At 41.5% G+C, this 12039-nt stretch overlaps 1 protein-coding gene across 1 annotated transcript in view; it reads left to right on the top strand.

Moving 5' to 3' along the window:
- dhx36 (DEAH (Asp-Glu-Ala-His) box polypeptide 36) overlaps positions 1-12039 on the top strand; it is a gene marked incomplete at its 5' end in the record, with an annotated part of 47788 nt that overhangs the window by 22164 nt on the left and 13585 nt on the right. Inside the window, 5 exons of the mRNA XM_080007142.1 lie at positions 3659-3746; positions 4915-4970; positions 5159-5223; positions 10864-11007; positions 11581-11698. Of these exons, the coding sequence (XP_079863268.1) occupies positions 3659-3746; positions 4915-4970; positions 5159-5223; positions 10864-11007; positions 11581-11698 (471 nt within the window). The remainder of the gene's footprint in view (positions 1-3658; positions 3747-4914; positions 4971-5158; positions 5224-10863; positions 11008-11580; positions 11699-12039) is intronic.

Genomic DNA, 12039 nt, shown 5'->3' with positions numbered 1-12039 from the left:
GATACGTTCAAGTAGTTTCGACACAAAAGGAAGATTGAACATTGGTCTGTGCTTTTCTGAATTTGCGGATCAATATTAGGTTTTTTTGAGCAGTGGTTTGATAATGGCAGTTTTAGAAGCTGAGGCCACAGAGCCTATAGAAAGGGACTCATTGATAATATCAAGAATTGGGCTATTTAAAACAAGAAGCAGTTCTTTAAAAAGATTAGAGGGTATTGGGGTCTAATATGCAGATTGTAGATTTGGAAGCAGTTACCATGCTGGTAAGGCCCTCAGGGGGAATTATTTCATACTGTGAAAGAGAGCAGTTGATCCGAGTCACAGTGCCTGCATCCATCGAAGCATGAGAGAGTTCATCATTCATCGCCATCATTCTGAGAAGTGTGTGGAACAGGGAATTTATCTCTAATGGAGTCGATCTTATTCGTAAAGTGTGGGAGTCTCTGCTCACAGGTAGGGGTTTAGGGAGGGAGACGTGGAGACAGGAGGTTGCCGACATGGTGAGGGTTTTTATTCCAAAGCATTAACAAAAAGGCTCACTGGCCAAAAGGATAAATTCTAGACAATAATGGGTTGGGCGCAGGAGGTATGCCGCTTCGCTCTGTCTCCACTGACGAGCCTGTGCGCCGATCCCCCTCGTCAAGACAGACAAACATTAAAAAAGCTCCCAGCCCCGGGTCACACCAATCAGCGCTGCGCGGGCGGCCGCAGGAAGGAAGCCATGCGGCCGTGGCTTAACCATGCCCCTTGGCCCGCCACATACCCCCCACCGCCCGACTTAGGCCAGGGAGCTGTCCAGCCGACAGCCGACTCTCTGGCTGCACACATTGATGAGAAGGAAAAAGACACAGATGAAGGAGAGAAATATAAATGGATGCTCAAACAAATTATTCAACTAAACCAGTTGAATTTATTGTCAAAAAATCAGAACAACCGAATTAAACCAAAACTGAGATGATGGCTTAAGGAACTGAACTTGCGGAGGCCGAGACGGTCACTGAGATGAAGTTTAAAGAACAAAGAACAGCATTTAAGTCACTCACCGAAAACGTGCAGAGCCAGACTTGGACATTGTAAGCAGCTCTACTCGCCAGAGCTGAAGCTCTCAAAAGAAAACACAAACTGGAATTGGAGAAGCTTCGATTAACTACAGCAATTGAATCACTGGAATTGGAGGCAGATATTGCTGCAACTGATGCAAAATTAAAAACCCCGGAAGAATTTGAAAACAACATGGAACAAAATCCTAAAAGGATCTTCGAAACCTGGAGGGAATGGGATGAAAGCATATCAGTATGAGCATGTGGAGAAAAAGACCCCTGGCCCAGAAGAACAACCGGATGCAGCCGTGTTTAGCAGAATAGAAGAAAGTCGATCACAATTGGATCTTATGCAGCTAGGAGCTAGACCTAAAACACCATTACAAAACATGACTCAGGCTCAACCACCAACCAGTAAAAAGAAAAGTCCACAACAACAAGGAACCCCCGTACACCCAAAGTTGTTGTGCCTGATCGACCATAGAGATGAGACCAGTCCACTCCTAGAAGTGAAGTACCTCAGGGCCTCCACCTCTCACTCATTATGCAAAGACAGACAGACTTGGTGGACCTGCTTGTGATGCAGCAAGAGAGGTACTGGCGATGGTGATCCTCTTACCTTCCGACCGTACACAGACTTTCAAGCATAATATAGAGGATAAAACCAACAGTAGTAAAGATCGACTGTACTACCTGGAACAGTACACCATTGGCCAGCCACAGTAACTTGTTCAAAGCTGTTTTCATATGAATGACACAAACAGTTATGCTGAAGCAAAGCTCCTACTTAAACGCCACTTTGGCGACGTCTTCAAAATAATAACTGCATACATTGAGAAGGCCTTGAACTGGAACTCAAAACAAATTCACAGCTATGCCCTTTATCTAAGAAGCCGTGGTAATACAGTCCAGGACCTTCCATACCTGAGAGAGCTTGACCTGCCATCTAACGTGAAGCAACTCATTTCAAAGCTCTCGTTTAAGCTTAGAGAGAAATGGAGATCTGCTGTATGGGACATCACTGAAAAAGACAACGGACCTAGGTTCCATGATCTAATCAAGTTTATACAAAAACAAGCCAAAATCGTTCAACATCCTGTCTTCGGAGATATCAAAGATGCTTCCGGAGACACAAAGGTGAGAAAACCAAAAGCAGACTTGCCGTATATGAAATCAAGCAGCAAGAAAAGTTTTGTTGCTGCTGTTACTCCAGTCGTTGCCAACGCAGAAGCCAACATGATCTCCAAAGCAAAGAAAGCGGGAGACGAATTAAAAGGCCTCAGTACGGTCAACGGGGATAAGACGAATTAAAAGGCCTCAGTACGGTCAACGGGGATAAGATGAATTAAAAGGCCTCAGTACGGTCAACGGGGATACTTTTGTCAAACCTTGTGCTTTCTGTAAAGGAGATCATGCGATGGAAGCATGCCAAGCAATGTCAAAGATTCCCCACAAGGAGAAAGTTGAGTTTTTTTACATTTTTTACATTACATTTAATCTGTTTCCCAAAAATATTTTTGTTGGGCTATGTTAGTACATTGTCATGTGAAAGAAGGTTAAATTAAAGGTTGTTTCATGAATTTGTATGATTGAATTTGTGCTCATTCAAAGATAGTTTGATGAATGGCTTAAAGACTCCAGTACAGTTAAGTTATTTTTTTATAATGAAGATTTCTTTGTTTCCCTGGCACAAAAGGGGAAATAAATAACAACAAAAACGAAATAAACAAAACATCGGCACGGGCTATCAGCTAAATTGTTGTTTTAAACATCTGTAATCGGTGTTGGCCAAGAATTTCACAACCGGTGCTTCCCTAGTGTTTTTTGATAGTCAGCAGGCAAGGGAAGCCTCACAGGAATGCAAGGTCGGTTCAGTGTTTATTGATAAAGGTTGTGCCATCATGTACACATCCTTTTCTACATGTTCGACCATCATGTACTATACACATCCCCTCTGTTCTGTCATGATGTCCACATCCTCTTCTATATGATCTATCATTATGTATATATCCTCTATGTTATACCATCCTGTACCCATCCTGCTCTACATATTCTGTCATCATATACACATCCCCCTTTACCTTGTTATCTTGTTTTGGATGGAGTGACAGCTTAATCGCCAATAAATTACTGGTCTTACTGTAATTCCTCAAAGTCTTATTTGGCGACATTATCTGTCGTCGCCTTGTGTTTTCCCAGTTTTCTTTTGTAGCGCTCTTTGTGCCTTCCAAGTGACTAATTGGCTTTTTGTTCCTGCTGCGAGAGCGAGTCGTTCCCGGTGCTAATAAAAGCAGCAGAGGCTGTTGCCTCTGCTTTTATTAGCACCGGCAACAGGGCGCCTTTTCTGTTTTCTTCTGATCAGGCAGTTGCCAGGGGCAGCTAGGCCCATTGTGCGGCGTGGAGCTTGCGTAGGTGGGGAAAGACTGATGAGTTTTTTATTTTTTATTTCCACTGTCCTCATAATGTTTTCACTTGGCACCCCTTCAAAGAATTGGGGACCTCGATCCTTTCTTCTTTTCTGTATTTTTTATTTTTCGTCATATTTTGCGTCTCCTTAGATTTGGCCTGCTGAAGGTTGGTGTGTGACTTTCCGTGTTGTTGTGTGCTTCTCTTAACAGGAAGGAGCCATCTTGGTCTTCTTGCCGGGCTGGGACAACATCAGTAGCCTGAATGACCTACTGGTGGCTCAGCAGATGTTCAGATCGGGTACACACACACACACACACACACACACACACACACACACACACACACACACACACACACACTTCCGCACTGATATATATTTTTTTCTTGAATCTCTAATTGTGGCAATCTCGAAGATTTCCATTTCATTGTTTTTGCGGCACCTATGGCGAAATGTGGTAATTGCAGGTGTGTGGCAGAGTGAATGCGGTGTGTGAATGCATGGCGGGAAAGTCGCAACAGACACCTGGTTCTTTAATCTGAATATTGAAATGCAAGGGCTTTCATCAGTGGGCCATAGGTTCAATTGCCCACAATCACCTTACCATGTTACCTCATTTGACGATAGTGACCTAACAGACATTTATTTAAACAAAATTCTTTGAGATTGGCACTTTACTGTTGGATCTAGATTTGGACAGCATAGGATTTATTGAAGTTCTGAATATATTTTGCTGAATTTAAACACAGCAAAAGTATGTTTTTACTGAAATCTCAGCACTTTATTAACCCCAGCGGGAAATTCGGGATATATTCTTAATTGTGATTTATCACAATGACAATTTTGCATTTGTTAGAAGCAATTTCGCCCCTCTCATCGACTGAGATTCTTCAAGTCGAGCAGTTGTTTTTTTTTTTTTTTTGGCAGTCAGTGTGCATATATTACAATAACAGGATAAAACAGATAGAATTTGTAGCATTAAAAAATGCACAGGGTTAGCATTTCAATCAGGAATTATAAATATAGGGAATCATAACTATATTTTTATGTGTGTGAATCGAACACGGATCTCTGTGCACCACTATCAGCGTGCCCCGTTCCTACAAATAAAATAAACTAAAAACAATGTGGGGACGGGGCACGGAGGAATGAAGCACGACTCATAGACTCGTTACGCACTATTTCGTTCAATGCACTTTTGTTTCGTTCCATAAGCAGACCTTAAATAAATGAAAAATAAAAAGTTTTACCGCGCCAAATGGTGTGCACCATGACTAGCATGCGCATCGTCGCTGCCATCAGAGAGGGACACAGGTGCGTAAAATGTGCCCCGATGGCTTCCTCTCCGCACCCTATTATTATATTATGTTTCTCAGTATGTGATTATGTTACATAGGCTATGGCAGGCTATAATGATAGTGTATGCGAGTGTATATGTAATCAATGCAGTCTATTTTCTGCTTTCAGACCGGTTCGTCATCATCCCACTTCACTCCCTCATGCCCACTGTGAACCAGACTCAGGTCAGTCGCTCTCTCGCTCTCGCTCTCTCTACCCCTCTCCCTCCCTTTGGTCTGTACAGTCACCCACTGTGATCCTTTTCCTCTCTTCTCCTGTCCCTCTTTTGATTTTCTTTTATTTTCCGTGTTGATCTTTCATCCCCCTCTCAACATCAACAAATTCCGCTCTTCTTTTCTCTCTCTCTCCTCAGGTTTTCAAGAGGCCTCCTCCTGGTGTCAGGAAGATAGTGATTGCAACCAACATCGCTGAGACCAGGTGTGTGCGTGCGTCGATACGCCAAGGTTGTAAAACGTTCCGTGTGGTGGAGCAAAATGAGTTTGTGGAGTGGGCACTTGGTGATATCGTCTTCCAATTCGTTTTGTATGTGCAGATTGTGGCTCTGGGCACACATTCACATCGTGCGAGGTCCGTGGTGTAGACTCCGTTGCTCTGTAGTGGTTTGCGAACTGCGCGTGTGTGTGTGTGTGTGTGTGTGTGTGTGTGTGTGTGTGTGTGTGTGTGTGTGTGTGTGTGTGTGTGTGTGTGTGTGTGTGTGTGTGTGTGTGTGTGTGTGTGTGTGTGTGTGTATTGTCTTACCTTCTTGACGTCAGCGAGGCTTCTCGTTTGATATTTTATCTCTTTTGCCCTTTTTGTAAATAAATGCATTGTGTTTGCATTTAGCCCAGTGTTAGATGCGGTGTTGTGTCTTTCATTATTTCGAGCCAGTCGTAACACACAAACTGTAGGAGTCGAAAACAGTCCAAAACATATACCTGTATTTGTGTCTACACACATGGAGTTCGTTGGACCTCCAGATTAATGGGTCTGAATCCTGTCTGTTTTATTTTAGTCCCAAAAGTTTAAAAGGTTGATTAAATGCCTCTGAGGGACATGCACGGTGTGTTCAGTCCATTTGAATGATTTCCTTCTACACTGAGGCACCATGAGGCAGGACTCTGTGGAATACAGGTAGCAGAAAGCCACATTCTAACTTTTAGGATAAAGTAATAACACGCATCAAGTGTATGGGCTTGTAGTAGTAACAGTATTAGGCCACCGGGCATGTTGCCGCAGCATATGGGAGCGGCGGAAGCGTGGTTTTTCAATGGCCGCGTGGTGAAGCGTCCCAGACACGTTGTAGAGAGAGGAGTAATATTGAAAACAACAGCAATTACAATTTATTTTTAAGACACAGTTTAATAATATTGTGATGCGTGGTGGCGTCAACCAGGCAAACACAATGAAGGAGACTCAGACGAACCCTCCCTGTAAAACCAAAGCTGCTTTTATCGTCTGCTGCGAGGCTTACAACTACATCAGGGTTGAGGTGTGTACGGTCGGAAAATAACAACCTGGGATTGCCGTGTCCCGTTTTATTACAGACTTCTCTTCAGACACTTTATCTCTGGTACAGTGTAGGCTCATAGAAAACACATTTAAATCAACTGTACTTGATTGCAGTTGAAAAAAACAGAGAAATGCCGTGTGGCTTACGTGGTGTGGCTTTGCCAATGTGAAGACAAGAGACAGCACAAACTGATCCTACGTTCCATGGGAACTGGAATATTTGTAGTTGGTGTCGATACAAAGTGATGGTGTGTTTTTTTTGCGGGAACTCGGAAAACTGTATTTCATATCTAACACAACTAACCTCGACCCTGTGTATTGCTGCTTGCAGCTATATTTATTTTTATTAAAAGAGAGTTAGAACCAGGACGTCACAGACATTACTTGGTTCAAGTTTCATCCAAATCGAGGCCACATACAGAGCAGAAAATAATTAAAATCCGACTAAATTTGCCCGGAAGTCGCCAAACTTTCATGCTTCGCCGACATGCCACTGTCGGAAAACTTTAGATCGGGTAATGGAACGAAATGAGTTTTAGAGTAAGACGCTTTGTGACATCATCATCCAATCGTCTATAAATGTGTAAGTTGTGGCCCGCAGTCAGGTCACTGAACTCATAAGCAGACAGGCTAGTGTTTGTAGTGGCGGCGCCGCAATAGTTTGATAACACCAACTGTAAAGTAGGGATGGCAAAATCAAGTCAAGTCACACTTTATTTATAAAGTGCATTTCATACCAGGGCAACACAATGCGCTTTACAGAGAAATGCAATCAAAGAAAATGTAAAAAAGGTCTGTGCAATCATAAGAACAGTCAGTGCGAAATAAACCTCATCACAAATCTCACAGCACACACACAGCACGCACACACACACACACACACACACACACACACACACACACACAGAACTCAGTCATGGACTGTAGTGAGCAGCAAGGTTTTTTTTTACCTGCTGTTAAAAGTATTCAGTGTGGGGGCGCTCTCAGGTCCTCAGGCAGGGTGTTCCATCTACGTAGACACAGAAGGCAGCCTCCCCAGCTTTACAGTTGGTACGAAGGATGGTTAAAAGACCACTGCCTGTGGATCGTGGTTTGTGTGTAATGAGCATTTCTTTCATATACTGGGGTGCAAAGCCATTTAGAACTTTATATTCAACTAGCAGAATCTAAAAGTCAATCCTACTTTTAACAGGGAGCCAATGTAGAGATCTAAGAACAGGTGTGATGTGTTCAAACTTTTTTGTCCCAGTGAGAACGTGTGTAGCCGCATTTTGGATTAACTGTAGACTCTGCTAGAAGAAGGCTGATTTTGTGATGTGATTGATATGGCTCTTACGATTTAGATCGGCGTCTATGATTACACCCAGATTTCTGGCTTCATTCTTGCTCTCCAGCGACAGAGAACTGAGATGAGCTGCAATTTTCTGTCTTTGAGCCTTTGCACCAAAGATGAGTATTTCTGTTTTATCTTTCTTCAGTTGTAAGCTGAAGGTAAACTGTTTAAGTATTTTGCTGAGGAACGGCAGGTTGGAAATGGGCCTGTAGTTGGCAATAACTGTTGCATCAATATTGCTCTTCTTCAGGAGTGATGACAGCTGTTTTAAATACTGCAGGAAATATACCTGATTGAAGAGAGCCGTTTAAAATGTGCAATACCTCATGTGCTAGGCAGTTAAAAACAGTTTTAAAAAATGTGGTAGGGAGAGGGTCCAAGCAGCAGGTGGAGGACCTGAGCGGACCCACAATATCGTCCAGTTTTTTTTGAATGTCTAAAGGACAAAGTGAGACATGACAGCAGTCATATTACTGGAGAACTGGAGGGTAGGTTCATTTCTGGATGTTGAGGCACTAATATTATGTCTGATAACAAGGATTTTGTTATTGAAAAATGTAGCGAACTCTTCACATTTTTCAGTGGAGAGCATCTCTGACGGGGTTGTAGATGGTGGATTAATAAGTCGATCAACATTGGAGAAGACCACTTTACTGAGAAGAAATACTGTCTGGCCTGTTAAATTTCTATGTTGTACTGATGGAGTCTATCCTTGTTAATATCATGGTGAACCTGAAGTTTTTTCTTTCTCCGTTTTCGTTTTGCCTGGCAACACTCTCTCTTAAGCTGCCTAACAACCGCTCGATTTCTCCAAGGGGCTTTTTGATTTTCTATGTTTTTAGTTTTAACAGGTGCAATGTTATCAATGATATTTTGTATTTTTGAGTTAAAGTTGTTCACAGGATCCTCTGTTGATGATGCCTTGAACAGCGGTAACTCATTTACAGTTCTCTTAAAGGTTTCAATGCTATTATTGTTAATGATTTGTTTTTTAACTGTTCGGTGCCCCTCTGTTGTACAGGAAGAACAGGTACATTAAAGAATATCCAACAGTAATCTGAAATGGCAACATCCATGAGACAAGGTACAGTGATATTAGGTCTTTTTGATATGACCAAGTCCAGAGTATGCCCTTTATTGTGGGTGGGTCCAGAAACATGCTGAGTGAGGTCAAATGCCTCCAATAGGCTAATGAAGTGTTGAGCATGTCGGTCTTTTTGAGTGTCAACATGAATATTAAAATCACCTGAGATAATTACAGACTCATAATCAGTGGAGACCTTGGACAGTTGCTCAGAGAATTCATCAAGAAAGCCACATTTAGATTTTGGTGGCTGATAGACAGTGATGATTAAAATTGGAGCACTGCAGTTTATAGATATGGCAAGGTGTTCAAAAGACGTGAATTCTTAGAGGAGGATTTCCTTGCAGCTATAGATATCAGAGAAGACAGCAGCTATTCCACCGCCTCTCTTATCAGATCTAGTGGTTCGGATGAATTTGAAATTCGGAGTTGCTGTCTCAATGAGTGCGACTGTGCCATTTCTGTCCAGCAAGGTCTCAGTCAGTAGAGAGAAATCCAGGTTATGGATACTTATAAGGTCATTAACTAAAAATGACTTATTTGTTAGCGAGCTGACATTTAATAAAGCCATTTTTATTGTTCTTGGTGCATGGCTTTGTGGGGGACCGATAGTTGGAGTCCGAACCGGCAATAAATTGTTTAGATTCCTGTATGTTGCAGGGAAGGTACGTGGTTTGGGTCTGTGGTTTATAATTACAGACATTTGTAAAGCAGAGTGACAGTCATTAATGTCAGTAGGGTGGATGGGACTCACCAAACATCAGTATTGAGCAGAGGATTTTAAAGTAAGTTCCATGTTCATGGCGAGGAGACGTGATCCGTGAAAGTTTGGATGTACTCCATCATGTCTGAAGAGGCTTGGACGGTTTAAGAAGGTGCCAAAGTTAAGAAGGTGCCAAAGTTGTCCACAAACGGTACGTTGAGGGTGCAGCAGGATCCCTTGAGCCACGTGTATAGCTAAATCACACGTATGAATTTTACGTCTCCAGAGCTGGGACACGGCAGCGGGCCGGAGATGATGAACCGGCAGTCCGACTGTAAAGGACTGTCAATAAGCTTTGTAAAAAAAGTGTAAGTGGCGGAGAAAAAACTGAGAATCAGCCGCTTAATATCATTATTATTTACTTTCCTTACCAATTCTCTCTTCCAAATAATCCAGCCACATAAATATCCATTCATGAAATAAAATCGCACACTTTCCTCCTCCATATCCCGGGAATTGATAATTAATTAATTAATTAATAACAAATCAAACATAATATGTTAAATATTTGTCCTTTTGTCGTCTCCCTCCTTAATGATATTTACCTTTGGTTTTATTTAAGGTTCATAACAGTACATTGTACCATGCAGTTGTTGGCTAATTAGTTTGTGATTCACATGCACTAAAATTCACCAGAATGCACAAAATTAAGTCACTTTGGTAAACTGTAATATGTACCAAACATGACCAAATTGACCTAGTGTATTGCTGCAGCTATATTTATTAGTATTATTATTATCATTAGTATTATTATTATGTTTGTACCCCATCATTTTTATTTTTCTATTTATTATTATTATTATTATTATTATATTTGTCTTTATTGTTAAATGGTATTGGTATTATTATATTCTTGTATTTTATTATTACATATTATTATATTTATGTATTTATTTTAGGCTCAAACATATTTTGCACTCATATTTTTGGAACGTCTTGTGTAACTTAGGGAAATTAATATGGAAAAAAAAATCCTGTCACGTGTGTGTGTGTGTGTGTGTGTGTGTGTGTGTGTGTGTGTGTGTGTGTGTGTGTGTGTGTGTGTGTGTGTGTGTGTGTGTGTGTGTGTGTGTGTGTGTGTGTGTCAGTCAGGCGCGTTGGTTCCAGTATGTAATGAATTTAGCAGATTTGGTGCTAATGAGGATGAAGTTGTCAAGTTGTTAATGAGGGCTGTCACACAGGCATTAACAAACACACACACACACAGCCTCTACTCCCATCATGCTAAACATAGGCTCCAAACTTTACAATTCGTTTTCTCTCCTCAGATCACCGGTCTGCTTTGAAAAAATGCTTTTGTTATTTCTTTTTATCTCTCTCCCTCTCGCTCCCTCTCCACCTCCACCCTTCATCATTCTCTCCGTCGCTTTATCTCCACCCCCCTCTCAGCATCACGATAGACGACGTGGTGTTCGTGATCGACGGCGGGAAGATCAAGGAAACACACTTCGACACGCACAACAACATCAGCACCATGGCCGCCGAGTGGGTGAGCCTGGCCAACGCCAAGCAGAGGAAGGGACGAGCCGGGAGGTAGGGGGGAGGCGTGGGGGGAGGGTGTGTTTGTGTGTTTGTGTCTGGGTGTCTTGAGTGGGGGTGGGTCTTCTGAGGGCAGGCTGAGTGTCAGCGCTCAGGTGGGGTCCGGTCAAAATTGTCGTTCACCATTAAATCTTATGAATTTATAAATTTAAAATTTTATAAATTTAGAATTTATTTTGGAAATTTGGGAAATATTAGCAAAAAAAAAAATGTTTGCTCATAACTGAGAATACAGGCAATAATGGTTCTTTCAGCATTATTTATATTGTATTTGTTTATTTATTTTGGTAATTTATCTCTTTAGATTTTGTATATTCTCTATATAATTTGTTTTTCTTCTCTATATAATTTTTTTTTCTTTCTTTGACTGTTCAGCGTTCTTTTTCTATCTGTTTGCATAACAGGGTTTGCAGCTGTACTTCACCCATTAATGAACAGATTCTGATGTTTGAAGAGAATCCCCATTTAACAGAACCACACATTCTCGTCTGTTATTTTTGTGTGTTTTTTTTTTTTTTTTTAACTTCATGGGTATTAAATAACCACATCCGTGATATGCCTGTGCAGGGTCCGTCCAGGGAAGTGCTACCACCTGTACAACAGCCTGCGGGCAAGTCTGCTGGACGCCTACCAGCTCCCTGAGATTATGAGGACCCCGCTAGAGGAGCTGTGTCTGCAGATCAAGGTGAGGGAGGGAGGCGGGGAAAGGGAGCGAAAGATCATTTCTAATTTTTTTTTTTAATTATTTTGCAAAATCACATACACAGGGTGCTCATATTATACATACACTTAAAGTAATTAAACATTAAAAAAAGCAATGCAAAAGAAAAACAAGTAAAGGAAAACTATATGTACATGAAAAGGAAACAAAATAACGAGAGAGAAGAAAAAAAAGACAATGAAAGAGGAGAAGAAGAGAGAATTGTTTTGCGTGTTTACAGAAACCCCCCAAAAAATTACTTTAGCAAAGCAAAGCACACTGTTGAAATAAAAAACCGACTGTTTCAGAGAGAGGGAGTTGAAACA

This window comes from Zeus faber, assembly GCF_960531495.2.
Source record: "Zeus faber genome assembly, chromosome: 9".
NCBI classification, from domain to species: Eukaryota; Metazoa; Chordata; class Actinopteri; order Zeiformes; family Zeidae; genus Zeus; species Zeus faber.
Note: the sequence above shows the minus strand (reverse complement) of the source record. Positions and strands in the feature narration are given on the sequence as shown.